The sequence below is a fragment of the Phoca vitulina genome, unplaced genomic scaffold (assembly GCF_004348235.1).
Source record: "Phoca vitulina isolate PV1807 unplaced genomic scaffold, GSC_HSeal_1.0 scaffold10, whole genome shotgun sequence".
Lineage (NCBI taxonomy): Eukaryota > Metazoa > Chordata > Mammalia > Carnivora > Phocidae > Phoca > Phoca vitulina.
The window spans coordinates 22,656,332-22,680,509 of record NW_022589713.1 but is presented as its reverse complement, the minus strand read 5'-3'; the positions used below and the strand labels follow the sequence as shown (position 1 = coordinate 22,680,509).

The 24,178-nt window shown below is 41.7% G+C and overlaps 1 protein-coding gene across 1 annotated transcript in view; it reads left to right on the top strand.

Annotated features, from left to right (window-relative positions):
• Positions 1–24,178, top strand: part of LOC116635020 (serotransferrin-like) — a 56,525-nt gene that overhangs the window by 18,172 nt on the left and 14,175 nt on the right. Inside the window, 10 exon segments of the mRNA XM_032408671.1 lie at positions 685–843; positions 3,826–3,970; positions 5,272–5,336; positions 8,330–8,514; positions 9,733–9,922; positions 15,126–15,215; positions 15,218–15,388; positions 16,136–16,230; positions 17,064–17,141; positions 20,756–20,838. Of these exon segments, the coding sequence (XP_032264562.1) occupies positions 685–843; positions 3,826–3,970; positions 5,272–5,336; positions 8,330–8,514; positions 9,733–9,922; positions 15,126–15,215; positions 15,218–15,388; positions 16,136–16,230; positions 17,064–17,141; positions 20,756–20,838 (1,261 nt within the window).

Below are 24,178 nucleotides of genomic sequence, written 5' to 3'. Positions count from 1 at the left end.
AGTCCCGCGTCGGGCTCCCTGCTTGGTGGGGAGCCTGCTTCTCCCTCTGACCTTTCCCCCCTCTCATGTACTCTCTCTCTCTCATTCTCGCTCTCTCAAATAAAGAAATAAATCTTTAAAAAAAAAAAAAAGTTGAAATCATGGGTTGATCTTCTATTTGCAGTTTTAAGAAGCAGCATGCATTTTTCTGCTAAAGATGGCAGCTGTCTTGATTTTGAATTTCTACTTCACATACTTATTTTGGTGCAAACCTGTATTCTCCATATCCCAAAATACATGGCCAGAATATTCCCTGTAATTTATTGGTCATTTACTACTCTTTCCTAATTGTTACTGTATAAAATTTTGGGAGTCACGTGCTCCTCAGTCTCCATTTCTCTGATATTCCACAGTGGAGGGTGAGTTGCTGGTTTATAGCTTTTGTAGTTTTATGCATTTAGGGAAGGATTATACACCAGACATTGCTCTGATGATGATGTTTTCTTACTATTTTGTTTTAAATGTTCAGAATAATCTCCATCTGACAGAGTGACTCAGTCAGTTTTGGGGAAGACCCTTTCAAAGACAGAAGGAATGATTCAGGATAATTTTGCTTTCACAGGGAGATGGCAGGCTTTGATTGTAGACACATACTCTGGAGGGCCCGGGGTGTTAATACATTCTTTTTTGGTGTCTTTCTTGTAGGGTATAGAGCTGTGGCCGTAGTTAAGGCATCAGCAGATGATAGCCTCACCTGGAACAATCTGCAAGGCAGGAAGTCCTGCCATACTGCAGTAGATAGAACCGCGGGCTGGAACATCCCCATGGGCCTGCTCTACAGCAGGATCAACCACTGTGAATTTGGTAAGTGAATCCTGGGACGGTGCTGTGATCAGGACCAGGCTGGAAAGAGGTGTTCTGGGAAAAGAGTAGTATGGTATAAAATGCTGTGGCCCTGGTTCTATAGTCCTAAAATTTGGTTAAAGTGAACCTCAAAGAGAGAACTAAAAGAGATGCTGGGGTTGAGGAGCTGAGTCAGAATGGTTCTTTTTGGCTCCATAAATGGCTTCAGTAAATATATGTTTACTTCCATCTCTCATGAAAAGGACCAGGTGAGCAGTCTATTGCTGATATGGTCATTAGAAGCCCAGGCTCCTTCTCTCTTTCTACTCCACTATTCTGAGCATGGGGCTTCTGTCTTCAAGGTCAACCATGGTTGCCATCACATCCAGGCAGCCTGGATCATGTCATCTGCGGTCATTTTATTAAAGAAGCTATCCAGGAAATCTAAATCAGTTACTTCAAGTAACTTTTCATTGCTCAAAACTCAGGCACATAGTCACACTTGGGTTGTCAGAGAGGTTCAGGAATGTCATCTTTTATTTGGGCATGTCTCTGTCCCAGATAAAGCTAGATCTTTGTTCAAAAATTAAAAATAGAATGACTATATGATTCAGCAATTTCACTTCTGGGTATTTAGCCAAAGGAAATGAAAGCCCTAACTGAAAAAGATATATGCATCCCCATGTTCATTGCAGCAGTATTTACTATAGCCAAGATATGGAAACAGCCCAAGTCCACTGATGAATGAATGCATAAAGAAAATATAGAATGCATAAAGAAAATACATAATTAACTATATATATATATATATATACACATATATATATAGAATGCATAAAGAATGCAAAACAGACTTTTATTCAACCATAAAAAGGGAAGAAATCTTGCCATTTGTGACAACATGGATGGACCTTGAGGTTATTATGCTAAGTGAAATATATCAGGCAGAGAAAGACAAATATTCTATAATTTCACTTCCTTGTGGAATCTAAAAAAACCCAAGCTCAAAGATACAGAGAACAGACTGACAGTTGCCAGAGGTGGGGGGTGGGGAAATGGGCAAAATAGGTGAAGGGGCAAAAGGTACAAACTTCCAGTTATAAACTATATAAGTCCTGAGGATGTAATGCACAGCATGGAGACTATAGTTAATAATACCATATTGCATATTTCAAAGTTGCTAAGAAAGTAGATCTTTTTTTTTTTTTTTAAAGATTTTATTTATTCATTTGAGACACAGATACAGAGAGAGAGAGAGAGAGAGCATGAGCAGGGGGAGAGGCAGAAGCAGGCTCCCCGCTGAGCCAGGAGCCCGATATGGGGCTTGATCCCAGGACACTGGGATCATGACCTGAGCCAAAGGCAGACACTTAACCATCTGAGCCACCCAGGCGCCCCAAGAAAGTAGGTCTTAAAAGTTCTCATCATAAGAAAAAACTTTAGGGGCACCTGGGTGGCTCAGTTGTTAAGCATCTGCCTTTGGCTCAGGTCATGATCCCTGGGACCTGGGATCGAGCCCCGCGTCGGGCTCCCTGCCTGGCAGGAGGCCTGCTTCTCCCTCTCCCGCTCCCCCTGCTTGTGTTCCCTCTCTCGCTGTATCTCTCTCTGTCAAATAAATAAATTTAAAAAAAATCTTAAAAAAAAAAAGAAAAAAATTTTGTAATGATGTATGGTGATGGATGTTAACTAGACTTATTGTGGGGACCATTTTGCAATATATTGCAATATCAAATCATGTTGAACACCTGAAACTAATATAATGTTATATGTCCGTTGTATCTCAATAAAAAGTAATGGAGAAAAAATTAAAAGATTAAAACAACTAAGACTTTGTTACTAAGGAACAAGGGGTTCCAAATGGCTGTTGGGTGGACAATCCCTCCCACAGGCTTTCTAGGTAACGTGAGCGTGCGGGATCCTTGGATCTCTTTAAGGTCTTGGCAGTCTCACTGAGGTACTGCCCAGCTCCTAGGCCCCTTTAAAGGGATGGGAATCAGTTTATTTTCTGTGTCCTCTGAATATCTTCAGGTATGAAAACTACGTGTAAGTTAACCACAGACAAATGTTTCCTTTCTTTTTTTTTTTTAAAGATTTTATTTATTGAGAGAGAGAGAGAGTGAGTGAGCGAGAGAGAGAGAGCACATGGTGGGGGAGGAGCAGAGGGAGAAGCAGACTCTCTGCTGAGCAGGGAGCCCAACACGGGGTTCGATTCCAGGACTCCGAGATCATGACCTGAGCCGAAGGCAGACGCTTAACCGACTGAGCCACCCAGGTGCCCCAGACAAATGTTTTCTAATGGTTATTTACATCAGCTTTCTCCTTGCCACCACCAAATATGTGCAACTGCTTTAAAAGGAGAAGTCTCTAAAGACAGTTATGAACCAGACAAGACCTGTGTGTGGGAACTTGGAGATGAGACCACATTTCTGCACTGGGATATTCTCTGACACGAGAGGAAGCAAAATGTGGCTGGGGAGATATCCAGAAAGCTCTGGCTCCTCACCAGCAAGGGCACTACCTCTGCTTTTCCGAGCCTCCTGGCAATTTCACAGCCATGGGAGAGCAGCTGAGCTGTGAGTAAAATCCCCTAGCCCTTAACTGAGTTTGGAGTTTTAAGTTCTATTAAAGTCTCTTCTAAAAAATAGCAAGGGAAGGAAACTTCTGGAAATAGGTAGCACAAGCTTGGGGAGTGAGACCTCCAATTTTATCCTTTTTATGTCAGTTTTTATGTAATTTCCCTCTCTTCTCTCTTTAGATAGATGGTGACACTATAGCATGCCCATGGATTCCTTTCTACCTGAATTGTAATGGTCTACCAACTTCTATGCCTAGCCTCAATTAAGTTTCTTTTTAAAGCCTACAGCCTGGCAGGTCCTGAGTTGGTGGAGGTCACTGAATATATTCCACCTATCCTGGGCCATACGCGCCTGTTATGTGTTAGATGAAGGCTACTCATTTTGACTCACTTAGGAGGAGCTGACTTCCTCTGGTCCTTCCGTACAGATAAATTTTTCCGGGAAGGCTGTGCCCCTGGATCTATGCGAAACTCCAGTCTCTGTGCTCTATGTATTGGCTCGGCAAGTCTTCAAGGAAAGGAGTGTCTTCCCAATAACCATGAGAGATACTATGGCTACACAGGGGCTTTCAGGTGAGTCTTTTAAACCTGACCCAAATATAATAAACCCAGTCCTGACAAGATTTCTTTTTAGGAACTAAGGTGAGATTCTTATGTTCCTGGACTGTTAGTCTTACATGAGTTAGGGTGCCACAGTTAGCAACTCTCTGTAGAACCCTGTGTGAAGGAGCATCCAAGCCCCTGCAAGACGCTCTCTCCAGACTGGCAGTACAGTGCAGATTAGAAGTTCTCAAAAGGGGGCGATTTCCCCCTCAGGAGGAAGTTTGGCAGTGTCTGGAGTTGTTTTTGATTATCAAATGGGGTTGGGTGCTACTGGTATCTAATTGGTAGAGGCTGCTAGGCATCCTACATGCATAGGACAGCACCCTACAATAAAGAATTGCCTGGCTCAAAATGTTACTATTGCCAAGGTGAGGAAACCCTGCCATAGTTGAATACGGGAGTCAGGAGTCTGGTTCATGCTCTTCCATGCACCTCTGGGGAACCTAGAGCCAGCCATACTCACCTGGAAATATACAAAAGTAAAGAACATGATTTCTACATTCCCAACTGCAATTCTATTTCATGGGATGTTTATTACTTTTATAAAGACACCTGTGTACCTTACGACCTTATTACTTTTTAAAAAGATTTTATTTATTTATTTGACAGAGAGAGAGAAAGAGAACAAGCAGAGGGAGCAGCAGAGAGAGGGCGAAGCAGGCTCCCCACTGAGCAGGGACCCTAGGATCATGACCTGAGCCGAAGGCAGATGCTTAACCAACTGAGCCACCCAAGGACCCTGACCTTACTACTTTTTAACTGTCTTTTCTGATTCAGGCTAGTGTTAGATCATGAGTCCATCAACTGCACAATGATGGTGGTATTGTAACTGAGCTTCTCCGTAGTGAAGGAGAAAAAAAAGGTTATCCTAATTCTCCAATTAGAACCACCTTGTGAGTTTGTGCAAATACAATTCACAGTCCACAAGTTCCCAATTTTTACAAAGTAGAATGTGAGTAAGGAATCACCTTAATGGGAAACTGCCCCTCTAATATCTCTATTGATACCAGGAAAATGCTGTAGCTCCATTGGAGAAACTGCCAGAATTTAGCACTCAGTGTGTGGGAACTGAGATTGTGTAACCACAAAGCAAATTGGAGGTTTTTTCTTGTCTATATTACTTACATGAGTAATATGTAAGATTAGTGATAGAATGGGAGTCACAATTGCTGATATCAAATGGTTAGCCCTGGGTCTACAAGCTGACCCTCCTGAATGACACATATGTCTCTGACCTCCTCTCTTCTTTCTCCCTGTCTGGCACTCTGCAGGTGTCTGGTGGAGAAGGGAGATGTGGCCTTTGTGAAATCCAAGACTGTCAGACAGAACACTGGAGGTACATTCACATGCTCCTCTGTCCCTACAAATTGGGGTTGCTGGGCTCACTTACGCTCAGGATGCCTTTGTGGACATGTTATAGACTCAAGCTCCAGAGCTCTGATTCTCAACCTGTTTGTTCAGTGAGGAGAGAAGTGTTTAGCTGGGTGGGCAAAACGGCGAGGACTGTGAGGTTCTGGTGGTCCTGAATTCTCTCCCAGGAACCTTCCCATAGGTGCAGACATTGCCTTTCCCCTAAATACTTCAGAGCACATTTCCTAAGAATGAGGACACTCTTACATACTACAGTGTGATCACCAAGATCGGGAAATTTATACTAACATGGATTTAACACTCACTGTGTTCACAGTCCATATTCAGATTTGGTGAATTATCCCCAAAAGGTCCTTTTTAACTATTTCCTATATTTCTGGGCCCTAATATATATATTCCAAATATATTCTAGGTCCACTGAAAACACTTAGAGACAATAGTACACCAGTGGGAATGAACACCAAGATCTTGGTTTCTAGAACCATTCTCTGATAGAAGGAGCCAGGGCCCCTTGGAAAAAATAGCTGATTCTAGGGCTGAGCAGGAAAAATATAAGGTGAGCCTGGAACATCGTGCTGAAGATGTTGGGATATGTCAAAATATACAGGAGCCTTTTTAAAGCCCTCCTACTGGCCAAATCTGGACATTTGGGGCACTAAAAGAAATAATAATGTTAGTAAGAATAAAGTAGGAATAAAATAGGAATACATGAGTCTATCCTGATTAAACAAATGAAGGTGAAGGGAAAGATCTTCCTTATTGTAGAATACGAATAAATGTAGAAATAATTATAAAGTTAAAAAACTATCATTTGGCAAATAATATAGTAATAATTGTTTCAAGCAAGAAGCATCAATGGGTACTAAAACTAGTGGGTGAATATTAGATGCTGTGACACTGAAAAACCAAACAAAATTTTTTTTAAGTTGGTAAGAATGAGCATTCCACCCGTCCCCTCTGTATCACTAACTGCTTAGAGAACCTGCTGCAGGCCAGGCAGATATTACCTCACTTCCTTTCTCATGTTCCTTCACCCAACCTCAGCACTTCCCAGCAACTCATCTAGAGTGAACTAGCTCAGCACCGACTCCTCCAAGAAGCCTTCTCAGATGGCATCCATCCCACAATAGCATCTTCTGTCCCTGTGGCTAGTAGTATTGAGTTCATCTCATTCTGTAATAAATTGTGGCCACAGAAACTCTTTTGAGCTCCTTTTTCCTACTCTTATATCCCAACACTAACTGGAGTAAGTGGCACACACAAGCTGCTAAGTACTTACTTGAAGGAATACTGTGTTGGCTAATTTTTCTTTCTTCTCTCCTATTATTTATGCTTTTTCCTTTAAAGGCTGTCCTTTTTCCTACTACCTGAGTGTTACCCTAAGATTGGTTCTTTGTTATCCCTTGATTTTTTTTCTTTTTTTTTTTTTTTTACTCCTCTGAATAGGGCTTCTCTCTCTTGGCTTCACCTCTCTACCCTGCAATGACTCCAAAAGCCTTACCCCCTGACAGGAATGTAGAGCAGAGGCCTAACCTCCCATCTAAATAACATCCCAGAGCCTCTATTTGCCATGTGGTCGTTTTTATATACAAAGCTCACTGGCACTGCAACCTCAACCTCTGTAAGTCCAAACTCCTCATATTTCTCTCAAAATCCACTCCTCTTCTCATGGCCTCTGTCCCTATTGAGGACTTTATCATATGCCCTGCCAGTCAGGCCTAGATTAGTCTCTTGGTGGTCAGTACAGTGGTTAGTACATGTAACAAACGTTACACGCCTAAAACCATGCCTCCTCCAGCCAGCTCTCCCTAATGAATATGTTCTCACCAAGCTGGTTCAGCTGACACAGCATTTAAAGTGTGCTCTACAAAATATAAAATGTTATTATCTGTATTCAGAATTGTTATTTTTGGTATGTGTGCTATTTTCCCCCTCCAATAAGACTGCGGCTTACAGAGGGCATGAAACATAGTGTTGAGTAAATTCTTACATTATGAAGTGGAACAGAATTGGTTTGGAGAGAATGATGGTGGGTTTCATTTGGAAGGAGCTGAGTTGGAGGGACTGGTAAGAAAGGGAAGGAAAAATATTAGAAGGTGAGCAAAGGTGTGTGTAGTTACTTGTGGGAGAAACACAGGCAATTTGGAGTTTTCTATTAAAACAGTAAATATATATTTGGGGAGAGTAGGCAAAGAGATATTTTTATTTTATATATAATATACAATTTTATGATAGTGAAGTCACATAGTAGTAGTTCAATTAGATAAAAAAATTAAATGAAAATTAAATGAAAAAAGATTTGCAATCCTGCCTTTTAGATGAGAACTAAAAATTGGGAAAACATATTTGAGAATTGCCTCAGGAGGAAGGAGCTGAAACCCTGAAAATGGGTGAGATTTTCTTTTTTTCAGAGAGAATACAGAAATGATGAAGCTAGGAGCTAAGAACAGGATATGGATCCGTATGCACAGAGGCATGTGCACATTTTCATGTAGAACCAGTATGAGCGTGTCAGATTTAGAACACTGGTCCAGCTTACAAAAGGGCCTCTGGTTAAGTTCTTTTGATTGCTAATGCCAGATGGTATTACACAGAGATTATCAGCCTGCTTAGAGGGTCACATTCTTCATGTGCTAGAGTAAGAAGTCCAGATGCTTTGGAATTTAGTAGAAAGATGTTTTTGAACATCATCCAAGAATATAACTCACTTTCTCCTGGTTGGGTGGGGCAGTTTGGAAGGAGTGGTTGCTAGGAATTCCTGGTTGAGTGTGAGTTGAATCTGACCTATGGACATGTGAGTGTCTCTTGCTCTCCCCGTCACTGTGACCCCAGTGTGTGTACTTCTGCTGGCCAATGGCCCCAGGTCCTTCACAAGTCAGTGGGTTGGTCACATCCCCTCAATGAGGGCACCTTAACCAAAGCTGTAAGCTGTGACTGACCCACCTTCTCTGTCCCCAGGAAGGAACACTGAAGATTGGGCTAAGAATCTGAAGGAAGAAGACTTTGAGCTGCTGTGCCCTGATGGCAAAAGGAAGCCTGTGACAGAGGATGCTAACTGTTTCCTAGCCAAGGGCCCAAATCATGCTGTGGTCTCACGGAAAGATAAGGCATCTTGTGTTAGGGACACATTACTTTGGCAGCAGGTATGGACCAGCCAGGGCCTCCCATTCTTTCCTCCTGAGTGGGTATGGATGATTTGGGGGAGTTCAGTGCTAAGTGCAGCTCATACTCAAGCATTCCCTTTCTGGAAACTAGGATCGGGAGGCCGTGGATTGTGGAACTGGATTTCTTAGGCCCAGCTCTACTTATAACTCCGGGTCACTGCAGATTAGTTCCCATGTGATCCACCTGCTTTTGGGTCCACACATCTGCTTTCTTGCTCACCCCTGACCTTGCTCTGTGATACCCTCATTTTCTCCACCTCTATCCTTTTTGAAAATGAAGGAGAGTGATCCTGTGTGCCAGCCCTCCATGATATAAGTCATGAAAGGAAATGTATTTCTCTTGTTTAGAGAATCTGACCTATGGACAGGTCAGACTGAGAACCATTCCAACAGCCAGAGAAACACAGGATCCCTATCCTGAGGGAGCTTGTCCTCTGGGGAGAACAATCAACCCAGGGCCAGCCTTGCCAGGGAGGTGGGGAGTGGGGTGGAGAGGCTGCCTGAATATTCTAATTATAAGAGTCCTCTACCTACAAACACCACTTTCCCCTCAACAACAGCTTCCTGCCTGCCATTAGTTTTCTTTTTTTTTTTTTAAATTAAGATAGCATATCTTTGTGAGCCCTCTTAAGGTAAATGATAATAATAATTAGCATTTAATGAACATTTCTTAGGTGCTAGATGGAATGTTAAACTTTTCATAATCATGATTTCACTTATAATCCTACAAGGCCTAGAGTTAAGCCTCTTGCCCAAGATAGGATCAAAGATGCAGTCAAACATGAAATTTAACAACTACCTGTACCACCCCTCATTGGGGGGTGGGCTCACATTTAATATCTTTCTTGACAGTAATACTTGGAAGGGACACATTTCTGTTCTCTCATTTCCTGGAAGCAGTCCCCAAGGCCATAGCCAATGAAATGGGGAAGGAGTGACCGGGTGGGTGGGAGGGACTTCCCAGAGGAGGTGAGACCAGGATGGACCCTATAGAGGATGCTGGGGCCTCAAGAAAGCATGAAGCTGGGGCAAAATGGGTGAATGCCAGGTGAAGGAAATGGAAACATCCTGAGGCATCCTTTGCAGCTCCCTTTCTTCTTGAGGCTGGTTCCCAGCTTTTATCCCCCTCAACCCCATCCTTGGATTCTCAGCTGCTCACTGCCACAGGTCCTCATGCATGTTTCATCCATTTGACAGTTTTTGTTTGGAAGAAATGGAATCGACTGCCCGAGCAAGTTTTGTTTGTTCCACTCAGAAACCAAGGACCTTCTGTTCAGGGACGACACAACATGTTTGGCCCAACTTCCACACAGCACAACATATGAATCTTACTTAGGAGCAGAGTATGTCAGGGCTGTTGCTAACCTGAGAAAATGCTCCACCTCAAGTGAGTAGGGGGAACAGCATGGGGGGAAAGCTGCCAAGCAAACATGGGGAGGGAGGGGGAGCAATTCTGGGTGGTGGGTAGATTAGGAGGAGTGGGCTGTGGCCCTCCGGGGATGAACAATGGAAATGGGCAAAATGAGATGATGAGATAACACCGTAATCCCAGCACGTTTGAAAGGCTACTTGTATGGGTAGATAGATAGATGGTAAGGCAGACACAGGCTCAGGGCACTAAGGTAATGAACAGCCCAGACATGAAGAAATTCCATGTTATTACTAAGACAAGGAAGAGGTTGTATGTGCCCATGCCCATTGCTCCGCAGTAAACTCCTTTTTATACAGAGCTGCATCATCCAATAAATACAGTAGCCTCTAATTACCTATGGTGATTTAAATTTAAATTTAAATTAATCAAAATTAAAAATTCAGTTCCTTAGCCACACCAGCCACAATTCAAGTGTTCAATAGCTACACGCAGCTCCAGATAGGTGAGCAAACAACATTTCCATCACTGCAGAAAGTTCTTTTACACAGTGCTACTCTTGTGAGCTTGAACAATGACAAGTTTTATAACCATAAAGTTGCCATACCTACTGCTCATCTAGAACACCGGTTTTCTAAGCATTACAATACAATAAAACACACCTTTGCACTATAACTATGTTGGACATAATTTAATCATTTAAAGTCATTTGGAAGATGTGGGAGAAGAACATGTGAATGGAGGGAGATTGTGCTCTAACTTTTGTGTGCATATAAGTGAGCCATGGTCCTTAAAATACTGATTCCCAGGCCCTGGGGAATACTGATTCAGCGAGTCTGTGCCAGGGCCCCATAATTCCAATGTAAGGAACGTGCTTACCCAGAGCCACTGCTGTGAGCATGTAGGTTACATTCACCTACCCTATATCCTCCGTAAGGGGAGAAAGTTTGGCTCTGCTATTCTCTGCTCCTTCTCCAGCCCCTAGCATGGAAACTGGCATGTTCTAGGTGCTTGTTTTATTAGTTCTTCACGTCTCTAAGGAGATCAGAGAGGACAGTCCTACCAGACTCCTCCCAGCTACATGGATTTAAGTGTGGGAGCCCTGCCTATGAGACACAAGGTGGGGAATGATACAGGGCAGGGAAACCATGTTACCATCCTTGGTGCATGGTACTGTCCAGAAAGACACAGGAGCTGTGCAGGCAAGTGGAGAAGGCCACTGGGAGAATGGCCTCGTCCACCTATCAGACCCCAATGGGTCTGAGTGCTTTTGTATCAGGCTTAACTATTCATTCACTCAACAGAAAATAAATATAGGTAGATTTTTGACTGTCCTACCTCTCTTCTCTGCCCCACAGAACTCCTGGAGGCCTGCACTTTCCACAGATCTTAAAATCCAAAAGGTGGAGCCATACCAGATGGAGAAGGGAGCTCTCATGACCCATAAGCTTCCCTCTGGGTCTCGCTGGCCTGAGTGGTTTGTTTGGTTTCACAGTTTGGCGGTGGTACCTCTGTAGAATATAAAATAAAAATTATTATTGGTGTTATCTTTTAAACATTTCATTGTTTTCTAAATGTTTGGCCTGGAAGGATTTTTTTTAATACTATCTGACTAATACATGTGCACTGAGCCCTTCCTTCAGAGCTCAATGTTCACCTGACCCCTTCCACAGCTTTGGTTGTGGTGCCACAGCCATACCTCCTAGGTACAGTTCAAGTAGAAATTCTTTCTGAAAGGGGTCTGTATGGTTATTATAATAGAATCAAGTGTATGTGGCTGGGGTGTGTTTGTGTGTGTGTGTGTGTGTGTTGCAAGGGAGGGGGCAGGAAGGAGGATGCTGAGTGAGATATTGAGATGGAGTGTTCAAGGGAGTACACAAAAAGAATATAGAGCAGGAGAGGATCAGCTGTCCTACCTCTCTTCTCTGCCCCACAGAACTTCCTGGAGGCCTGCACTTTCCACAGATCTTAAAATCCAAAAGGTGAAGCCATACCAGATGGAGAAGGGTATACTTGAATCAGGTCCTGATTCTAGTGGGTCGGAAAAGTGAACCACTGGAACATCTGAAAATTATCGCTTGACCCTGATTCCCACAGTAATCCCTGCCCTATCTCCTCACTCTTTCCACGCCTCACTTATTAATGGTTGAAAACACAGAAACCAGTCTTTTGCTCCACTCACTTCCCTGCAGCTACCCTGGCCAAGGTCACTGCCCATCTGTCAACTATGAAAACCAATTTTAATTCTTTCAATCCTGAGTCTGTTAACTGCACTTGATACGGCTGACCACTCACCAATCATGTGACTGGTGTCCCTGAGTCTGAGATCGTTTCCACCATGCTTTGGAGCTACTGGGAATAGAAGAGGGGAAAATGTGTCTGGTGAATGAGACATTTTAATTAATGGAAAAAAGGGAAAAATTGTGTCACTATATTTATTTCATTGTAACTCTCCATTTGCTATTTGAATGAAGAAGCACAACACTTTCAGCAAGCAGTAGTCAGTATCTGCCTGTCCTTCCTCTGGGTTCATCTCCACACACCTCCTGGAAGTGTGTGTTGGTGCAGATGTGAGAGGACAAGAAAGCAGCTGATCCTCTCCTGCTCTCATTCTTGAGAATGGCACCACCTTCCCACATTTCTTCTGTGTACATTTCTTCTGTCTTTACCCAGGAAACATACTGAAAAAAAAAAAAAGTCTGTGTCTTGTTAAAACTGTCTTTCTTTCATCATTCCCAAACTTCACCACCTAGGCAGAACTTTCTCATTCACATAGCTCTGACTAAAAATTCTTACACGGTTGGGACAGTCATGGTAGGTGTTCTCCCGTTTGGCCCTTCCTCCTTCCCTGCACTTTTAGCTCCTAGCAGAGGAATCAATGGTTATTATAAAGGAGCTCTGTGTGTGTGTGTGTCTGCATGTACACGGTGGGTGGTGGATACAAAGCAGGGCCCAGGACAATAAGAAAGAAAGAAAAAGAGAATATGGTAAAATTACTGTCATTTCTGATAGTTTTAATTGATAATGCTAATTTAAAATAAAATAGTTGGTTTACTTTCTTTAACCTCACATCCTAAACATCCTTTCTTAATCTGGAGTCCCTATTTGCCTACATTTATCAATGAAATGCCTGGAGAATGAATTGTACTATGTTAGAGCATAGAGTTAAGCATAAAGAAGCCCACTGCCTGGGCTTAATGGATAAGTTACTTAACCCCTGCCTCATCTGCCTCTGTAAAATTGGAATAATGGGTTGCTGTGAGGATTAAGCAAATTAACAAATTAAAATGATTTAAAACAGTGCCTGGAATAGCAAGCACTTATTAATGCTAGCAATTTTCATCATTATCCATCCTCTTCTCCATCTACCAGTCTTGCTTCCATACCCATGCCCCTACCCCCCCCCCTCACCTCACTGTTCCCTCTGAGTTCACTTTTCATTCAAGCCCTCATCACAGGAGCCCCTCTGTTACAAGAGATGCTGCTGACCCCTTCCAGGACATGTCTAACTCCTGTGTCACTGACTCTTCTTAGGCATATTTGTGGGTTTCTTTCTCCTCACTTTTCTTTCTGTCCCTGATTTTAATGACCATTTATTTATGCCTGAAACTCAGATGAAAATAAAGCACCTATTGCTGAAACTTTACATGTTTATTCTATCACCTGCTTAATATAAGATTTTAGAACTCCCAGAGGCACCTGAAACTTAATATATAGAAAAGAGAGGCAATTTTCATTTGGTTATGCCCTCAGCCCCAAAGTCCCTCTCTAATTCACTTTATGCACTCTGATCTTTTCAGTACCCCACACCAACTGCTTCAGATGCAGTTTTGGTAACTCTCCATCTTAACTCAGCATACCCAATTAATCACCACATCCTATATATTTTCCTTCTCCACATCTTTCAAATCTGTGGCCTCCTTTCCGCACCTACCTCTACTCCTGGTTCAGACCCTGTGCATCTTTTACCAAAACACTGCAACAGCTCCCAGCTGGTCTCCCTGCCTCAGTCTTTTCCTCTCTCCAATCACCGCTCTCCATTTATCTGCCAGTCATCTATGTTACCCCCAACTGAAACTCCTTATCTCATTCTGGATGAAGTCTAGGTTCCTCAGCATAGCACACAATCCCTTCAGGTCGTACCTGCCAACCTTTCCTGCTTCATCTCCTGCCACTTCTGCTGAAATGACATCAGCTTAGGGACTGCAAACTGGCAGCCCCTAAGTGGGCCACTTCCGGCCCCCTAAGGTGTTTTATTTTATTTTTTTAAAAGATTTTATTTATTTGACATAGAGAGACAACGAAAGACGGAACACAAGCGGGGGTGGGGGTGGGGGAGGGAGAAGCAGACTCCCCGCTGAGCAGGGAGCCCAACGTGGGGCTCCATCCCAGGACCCTGGGATCATGACCTGAGCGGAAGGCAGACGCTTAACGACTGAGCCACCCAGGTGCCCCACTGAGGTGTTTTATTTGGGCGACAAGTTTTTTTTTGTTTGTTTGTTTTTAATGTTTTTCATTACTTGCTGAAATTTGAAAAGTGGAGCATTTCCCTTTCCGGCGTCTCTGGAAAAGCTGGAAGAATGGGCCACTTTGCTCCCACATGCCTGCCTGGCAGAGTAGAGGCTGTCCACTCTGAGCAGGAATGACTGCTGCAGTTTTCAACAGCTTCACCCCCACGCACTGATTTTCCTAGCTGCTTCCCACAATGTCGAAATCTCAGTTGCATCCCTAGATTTACCGTACAGGGACACTGAATTGCTCGTTTTCTTCTACACAGAGTACTCTTTCTCCTTTTACACCTGCAGAGGCTGACCCATCCCTCATGGCTCAGTTCCCGTCACTTTCCTCCAGGAGCTTTTCTCTGAACCAATAAAGGACTAGGAGTCCCTTTCTGTATTCCCATATCGCACCGTAATCCTCGGTCACATCCCATGCCATATTATACTCAGATGAAATGTTTGTGCAAGGCTTGAGTTCCTCACGAAACTCACCTCGCGAACGGAGTGACTGGAAATCCTCATTGAAGATTTCTCAAGCCATTCATTTTATTCATCCATCATTCCGTCAACACCCATGAAGAGGGCGGCGATATTGAACTTATATCTTAAGGGATAAGAGCGTCACTCGTGAAATACCGCGAAACGCCGCTCGTTCGGCGGAAACAGTGTGCAAGAGAACTGCAACTCCCATCAGGACCTTCGGGATCCCGGGCCCCTGAAAGAGGAAATATAACTTAGGAACTACCACTCCCGTGATGCTCCGCTTCGGACGCCTGCGCAGAGTCCAGGGCCACGTCGCTTTCGCGGCGCTGGAGACCACGCATCTCAGCCATGGCTTCCGCGGATTCCCGGCGGATGGCGAATGGCGGCAGTGTCGGCGGAGCCTTCCAGCCCCACCTAGACTCCTTGCGGCAGGAGCTGCAGCAGGGGGACCCAACACTGCTGTCAGCCGTGGCGGCGCTTCTCGCGGTGCTGCTGACGCTGGGTAAAGAGGCGGCGGGGTTCTGGGCTTGGACTGGGCTTGTGCAGACCGCGGACGCGGGGCGGCGAAGGCACCTGGGGAGCATCTAGAGAGGGAGACTCACCTCATATACAAACCTGCCTTGCTGCCTGAAACAGCGGGAGTAGCGCTGCATTAAAGAGGATCCCCTGCGACCCTTGGAGTGACGTCCTGGTCCTTGGGGGCGCGGGTTACTCTTCCTTTATCGGCCCCTGTAAGCGCGCAGCCCCCCGCCCCCTCTTCTTTGCTTTCACTACCAAGACTCACGCGGTCTTTACTCCCAAATTTGCGTCCTGGGCGTTGGGGATACACAGTTAATAAGACAAGATTGCACTTGAGAAGTCCACGATCAGCAGACACGGAAAGGTTGACAGTTGATAGTGGCAGGCACTCAGTGGAGTCCCTAATGATAGAGTAGGCAGTTAGTTAGACATGAGCTGGAGGCAAGGACGTTGATAAATAGGTTACACATTAGAAGCCTGGGGGCACAACATCACACATTTATGGGGAATCCAAGAACCCAGACCTCCATTCACTCAGCGCAGACTCTCCCACCGGTAACACTAACAACAACAGTAACGATTATAATGGTGGTAAAAACAATAAAAGTTAAGTTCCAGCTGAATGAGGTGTTCTGTGATAGACTTCTGTTAATTTCCCTACCCCAGCCACCATACAGGCGTACTATTGATGATCAAGGCATAATTTTGGTTGTTTTTCTCTATTCCACAGTGTTCTGGAAGTTCATCCGGAGCAGAAGGAGCAGTCAAAGAGCTGTACTTCTTGTTGGCCTGTGTGACTCTGGGAAGACATTGCTCTTTGTCAGAGTAAATGTTTTGATTTAAACCTCTTCTAAAGTTGATGGGAAATGTTAGGCCATCCCATTATTCCTGTGAGGTCATAGTTCATTTTGGAAAGGAAGCTGATGCTCACAATTGGGGAGTTAATTCTTCATTCACTTGGAAAGACTTGAAAAACTTGAAAAGGCTCTTGAAAAATTCATAAACTGGAATTTCTTGACCATTTCTATTTTCTTGCACTTGCCAGATACTGACATTTAGTCCTTGTCCCATTTAAGGGTTTTACGTAACTACTTTCATGTGGTTGCCAAGGATGCTGAAGAGATAGAAGACAGTGATCTGTATAGGGTGTATAATTCTTGTGTAACAAACTCGTCTGAGAACTTGTCAAAGAAGTTTTTTAAAAGGTTGATTCTTTGACATATTGGGCTACTTAGCCATGTTTTCACTAATATTTAATCTGTTTAGTATTTTAAACGATTTTTTGTTATGGAGAGTAGCAGAGGTTTTCTTATTATTCCTTTTGAGGGGATAAATTATTTCCTTTCCACTACAGAAAAATAATTTGTAATCATTTGTGATGATTAAAATGTTTATGGAAGTTTGGTGAATTTGGCCACTAACCATCTGAAACTAGGTTTTTTGTTTTTGTTTTTGTTTTTCATTGTGAAGAGGGGAATGAAGATGCAATGAATTAGATTTTTCTACAAGGAAAAAACAATATCGTCCTTTTCAGTTGTTGCAAGCAACATTCATTTATTTGACCTGACCCATTGGAAAGTTATAACAAAATTAATCTCTTTAGGTTTGCTATTTATGTATTTATCCTGATCTTCCTCAAATTGTTTTTTGTTTTATAGTTGTTAACTGGCCTTTACAGAGATACTCAGACTTCTATCACCGACAGCTCTGCTGTGTACAGAGTCAACAATACCAGGGTAAGGGGTTTGTAGAATATTGGGAGTCTGACAATTTTACTTTACTTTGGTGTGTCAGGAAAGGACATTTGTAGGATGAATTAGTCTGAGGGTGTAGGTACCATTCATAGCTTATTTTTATGGATAAATAGAGTCCATGTGACAAATTCTGCTTTCGGCCATCCAAGCAATGGTTTTAATCATGCCATCCCCTGTTTTATTGTACTTCATGCACACTGATGTTACATCACATTTTACTAGTTTTTGTTGCTATGTCTTCTCTCCAACTTTACCATGAGTTTTTGAGGGTGAGCATTAAACCTTTTCCTTTATATTTTGAATAGGTAATATATGTATATGGGACAAAAATTCAAAAGGTTAAAAAGAATATTCAGTGAAAAGTAATTTTGCCTTTCCTGTCCCTGCTAGGTCTTCTCCTTAGAGGCAATAACTTATTTTCCTGTGGACCCATCAGATGGTCTCTGCATATGCAAACATATCTGTGTATCTGTTAATTTTTTTTTTAAAGATTCTATTTTTAAGTAATCTCTTCACCCAACATGGGGCTTGATCCCACAACCCCGAGAACAAGAGTCTCATGCTATGCCAGCTGAACCAGCGAGGCACCCCAATTATTTTCTTTTTAACACTTGGTCTACCCACTGTTTTTTGTTTGTTTGTTTTTTAAAGATTTTATTTATTTGACAGAGAGAGACACAGCGAGAGAGGGAACACAAGCAGGGGGAGTGGGAAAGGGAGAAGCAGGCTTCCCGCGGAGCTCGATCCCAGGACCCTGGGATCATGACCTGAGCTGCAGGCAGACGCTTAATGACTGAGCCACCCAGGCACCCGTTTGTTTGTTTTAAAGATTTATTTATTTATTTGAGAGAGAGAGAGCGAGAGAGAGAGAGTACCCATGCAGCAGGAGGAGGGTGGAGAGAAACTCCAGCAGACTTCCTCCTGAGCATGGAGCCCGACCTGGGGCTGGATCCCAGGACCCTGAGATCAGGACCTGAGCTAAAACCAAGAGTTGGGTGCTCAATCCACTGAGCCACCCAGGTGCAAATGTTTTGTTTTGTTTTTTTAACAGTGTGACTGATACAGTTGGGTTGTTTTGTTTTTCTCCCTCATTTGTACACATAGTACTACCTGGTTGATTTGTGAGCTACATAGTATTCCATTATGTAGCTGTACCATTCAATTAAGTTCTTATTTAATAAGAGCTCTATTAACAAACATTTAGTTTGTTGGTATAATCTTTTGCTTTTACAATGTTACATTGGACATGTTAAAGAGTATACATGAGTATATTTCAAAAATACCAGTAAGGAACAGTAAGGAATCATGAGAAGGACTTTTTATGTACCTATGTAGCTCCAGAATGTGGATAGTGACTGCCAAGTTGATTGCAATGAATAATAAGTATTTGGTGAGTGGAAGAAAGGCTGGGGGGATGGTTGGAGGGGTAGATGTATAGATGGATGAATCAGAATGGTTATCCTAGAGACCTTTTCTCCTTTTGTTTGCCCCCAGCCCCCTTTTCTGGTGCCTCCAGAATTAAACATTATAAACAAAGATAAAGAGACATTCTTCTAAATGTCTTACAGATATTTTTTGCTTTTTTCAGTAATGGTACTCTTTCTAGCCCAGTCCTTTTTAAATTCCCAAAATTTTAGATTTTGAAAGTTCAGGTTTGGGAGAGCTTGAATTCTTGGGGGACTTGTGCCAGATTTTTTAAGTGGGATATTCCAGGGTATACTTTAGACCTGTACTTTCCAATGGAATAGCCGTTGGCTATGTGTGACTATTGAGCACCTGAAATGTGACTAGTCCAAATTGAGGGGTGCTCTAACTGTAAAGTATACACCAGATTTTGAACTTGGAATGAAAAGTAAAACATCGGGGCGCCTGGGTGGCTCAGTCGTTAAGCGTCTGCCTTCGGCTCGGGTCATGATCCCAGGGTCCTGGGATCGAGCCCCGCATCAGGCTCCCTGCTCCGTGGGAAGCCTGCTTCTCCCTCTCCCACTCCCTCTGCTTGTGTTCCCTCTCTCGCTGTGTCTCTCTCTGTCAAATAAATAAATAAAGTCTTTAAAAAAAAAAGTAAAATATCAACGATTTCTTGATTTTTTTACTTGTTAAAAAGATATTTTAGATATGTTGGGTTAAATATATATTATTAAATTAATTTTTATCTTTACTTTTTTAATATGGCTTTTGGAAAACTTAACGTTACATATGAGACTTGCATATTTTTATTGAAAATGTAGGGGCGCCTGGGTGGCTCAGTCAGTTAAGCAGCTGACTCTTGATTTTAGCTGAGGTCATGATCTCAGAGTTATGAGATCGAGCCCTGCATAGGGCTCTGTGCTAGGCATGGAACCTGCTTGAGATTATCTCTACCTTTCCCTCAGCCCCCACCCCCTGCCTGCTCATGCGTGCTCTCTCTAAAAAAAAAAGAAAAAGAAAATGTAGAACATTCCTCCCTTCTTTTTTTACTCCTCCCACCCCCCCACCCTCATATGTTTTAGATGTAGTCTCTCTCTCTCTCTCTCTCAAGTTAGTAATGTATCTAGTAATGTGTCTTTCTGAATTGCTTAGAGTGGTGTAGTGCTAATTATGAAATGTGGTAATGGGTCCTAACCTGAGATCCCTAGACTCTTACCAGTATTTTTTTTTTAAGCTAGCATACATCATATTCTTACCCATTAAAGACTGCACAGAATAAGTAACAGGTCATAATGAATTCGGCTGTAATTATGTTAGATCTGTGCATGATCCTGACTCCCTCCTGCTGAACAGTGGTTAAGGCTGGCTATGGATAAGGTAGAACATCTGAGAAATGTTCATGGACCTGAAAAGTGTACCAGGATTATACCCGAGAGTCTTACTGAGCATAGCCACATCCACATTGAACCTGAGCTCAAGAAGGAAGGCCTGGAGTGAATAGCTCTTAAGGGAGTGTTTAATGAGTCAGCTCAGTATGGGCACAATACTTCCCTGTTTCAGTGATTGACATAAAATATTGGCAGTTGGAACAAATAAACGGTGGGTCTAGTCGGCAGATATTTAAAAATTAAATTACAGTGGACACATAAAGGGATGTTTTGTTGTTACAGAGATTGGGGATCCCTGTAATGGTAACATGCTATATGATAAAGTGTAGGTCTCCTGTTATATTATTTAGTTTGTGAATATTTACTAGTATTTTCACATGTTTTTGTTTTTATTCATACTAATGTATTTCCCCAGCCTCAGGTGGACTGCACTTTCCTGACTCCCCCAGCCAGGGTCAGTTTCTCACGTACCCTTGGAACATTTATCAAAATTGTAACTTTACATTTATTTGTAATTTTACATTGTGTTGATCTTTCTGATTATATTATAAACCCTGTTGGAACAGGGATTATGTCTGTTTGTGCTCACTGTTAAATCCCTGGAGCCTCTACTCATGATTTATAAATAGAAGAGGCTTTGTGAACATTTGTTTGGTTCTTTAATTAATTACGGTGAACATTTTTTTGATTCATTAATAAAATGGACACCGTTCTGGTACCTGAAATCTCGTATGAGAAGTTTATGTTGTGAATGTGAATCAAGACCAAAATGTCATTTAATGTTATTGCTGCTATCCTTAGGCCACTAGCCTGACCTTGATTGATCTCCCTGGCCATGAGAGCTTGAGACTTCAGTTCTTAGAGCGTTTTAAGGCTTCAGCCAGGTAAGTAGGATTTGGAGTGAACTTGCCTGAATTTGTATATCAAAGCCACACATACTTGCTCTGGTGATATCCCCCTCCTCTATGGGGGAAAGAGCATGGACCTTGGGGACAGCCATTTCTGCAAGCCCACCTTTACTAGGATTTTATGAGGATTATATGAGATAATGTTTGGAAGTGTTTCTCAAAAGTGTTTAGAAAGTGTTAACCTTCACCATGTTAGTAAATTTTTCATTTACTTTGAGGATAAATTTTAATAACGTGTAGAACTATTAAAATCCGAAAAAGGAATTTGAAAGCTAGGTGAGATCCTAGAAGCTATTTAAATCCAACATTATATATTTATGTTCTTAAATTACCTAAATTTAGTGCCTCAAAAGTACAGAACACTATTTTCATGTGTCTTTTACTATTGTCCTAGTGTTATTCTTCTTAAAACTCTTGTGCTTCAGTTGAAGATGCTTGATTCTTGTTTTGTCTCTAACACTGATAAGAACTTAAGAGGAAAATCAATATGCCACATTTCATTGATTTTTTAATACCATATTTCATTGATTTTAAGGCATTTTAATATCTATGAAATTAGAATGCTAGTTACGGTTGTTTGTGTCATAGTTTAATTGGCAGCATTTTCCTTTTCTTAGTTGTACTTGAAATAATAATGTGTCTTTTAATTGGTGGAACCTTAGGTTTGATGGAATGAGGCAGTTGTTTCTTTCCTTATTTTTGAAGGTATCTTGACTTATATTTTGTTGTTGCTTCCTTGCCCACAAGATGGTGGTGATAAGCAATCTGTCTGTTGTGTGAATTTTTTAAAAAATAGACTGTTTTTTAGGGCAGTTTTAGGTTCACAGCAAAATTGAGCAACAGGTCCAAAGATTTCCTGTATTACTCCCCACTCCACACACATGCATAGCCTTCCCTATTTTAAGCATCCTTCACCAGAGTGGTTCATTTGTTACAACTGATGAACCTCTTAACACTGACACATCATAATCATTCTGAGTCTGTGTTTTATATTAGGATTCACTCTTGGTGTTGTACACTACGGATTTGAACAAATGTATAATGACATGTATTCACCATTTATAGTTTCATACAGAGTATTTTCACTGCCCTAAAAATCCTCTGTGTTCTGCTCATTCATCCTTCTGTCCCCTAACCCCTGACAGCTACTCATCTTTTTTAAGTCCCCATATTTTACCTTTTTCAGAATGTCATATAGTTGGAATCATACAGTAGGTTGCCTTTCAGATTGGCTTCTTTTACTTACTGATATATATTCAAGTTACTTCCATGTTTTTTTCATTGTTCAATAGCTCATTTCTTTTTAGTGCTGGATAATATGTCATTGTCTGGATGTACCACAGTTTATCCATTCACCTACTTAAGGACTTCTTGGTTGCTTCCAAGTTTTGGCAATTCTGAATAAAGCTGCTGTAAACATCTGTGTGCAGGGTTTTGTGTGGACATAAGTTTTTGGGTGAATATCAAGAACTGCAATTGAGGAATCATATGGTAAGAGTATGTTTAGTTTTGTGAGAAATTGCCAAACTGTCTTCCAAAGTGGCTGTACCATTTTGCATTCCCACCAGCAATGTATGAGGGTTCCTGTTGCTCTGCATCCTCACCGGCATTTAGTGTTGTCAGTGTTCTTGATTTCAGCCATTCTAGTACATAACATAGTGATATCGAACTTCTTTAAGTTGCATTTCCCTGATGACATTGATAGGATGTGGATCATCTCTTCATATACTTATTTGCTGTCTATAGATCTTGTTTGGCGAGGTGTCTGTAAAGATCTTTGACCCGTTTTTTAATTGGGTTGTTTTTTATTGTTGAGTTTTAAGAGTTCTTTGTATATTTTGGATAACAGTTCTTTATCAGATTTATCTTTTGCAAATATTTCCTCCCAGTCTTTGGTTCATCTTTTCATTCTTTCGATGGTGACTTTTGTAGAGCAGAAATTTTTATCTTTAATAAAGTTCAGTTTATAGATTTTTTTCCCATGGGTTATGCCTTTAGCGTTGTATCTAAAAAATCATTGCCAGACCCAAAATATCTAGATACTCTCCTGTGTTCTCTCTCAGGAGTTTTATGATTTTGTGGTTTACATTTAGGTAAGTGATCCATTTTGAGTTAATTCTTGTGAAAAGGATATGGTCTGTATCTATTTATTGTATATATTCATTTTTTTTTTTTTTTGCATGTGGATGTTTATCTGTTCTAGCATCATTTGAAAAGATTATCTTTGTTCTATTGTACAGATCTTACTTAACAATGAGGTTACATTCTGATAAACCTATAGTAAATTGAAAATATCTCAAGTTGAAAATGCCTTTAATACACCTACCAGATGTTGTAGCTTAGCCTAGCCTACCTTACATGTGTTCAAAACACTTACGTTAGCCTATGGTTGGGCAAAATCATCTAACACAAAGTCTATTTTATAGTAAAGTGTTGAATATCTCAGTGTAATTTGTTGAATACTATACTAAAAGTAAAAACCAGAATGGTTCTGTATATTAGGTGCTTACCCTCCTGACCCAGTGCCTGACTGGGAGCAGTGGCTCACTGCTGCTGCCCAGCATCACACGAGATTGTGCTGCATATTGCTAACCCAGGAAAAGATTAAAATTTAAAATCTGAAGTATGGTTTCTATTGAATGTGTATTGCTTTCGCACCATTGTAAAGTTAAAAAGTTGTAAGTTGGGGACCATCTGTACTGCCTTTCCTCCTTTGTCAAAGATCACTTATCACTTGACCAAATACATAGCGGTCTCTTTCTGGACTTTATTCTGTTCTACTGATCTCTTTTTTCATCAGGACCATGCTATCTTGATTACTAAAGCTTCATAGTAAGTTGGGCAGTGTCAGTCCTCCAGCTTTGCTCTTCAGTATTGTGTTGGCTATTCTGGGTTCTTTGTCTTTCCATATAAACTACAGAATCAGTCTGTCAACATCTGCAGAATAAGTTGCTGAGGTTTTGATTAGAATCTATAGATCAAGTTGGGAAGAACTGACATTTTGAAACTGTTTAGTCTTCCTATCCGATTGTGGGATATCTCTGTTTATCTAGTTCTACTTTGATTCTGTTGATCAGTTTTGTAGTTTTCCTCATATAGATCTTGTACATATTTTATTAGATTTATACCAAAGTTTCAGTTTTGGGGGGATGATAATATAAATGGTATTGTATTTTTAATATTTTGGTGTTGTGGTTGCTGTTTTTTACTGCTGTAGGATATGAAAGCCTCTCTCCAGAATGGGTTCATATTTCCTTCTGTTGGGGACCCTCGGAGTTCATTGAGTCTGGCCCCGTTTTTATATAAATCTTTCTGC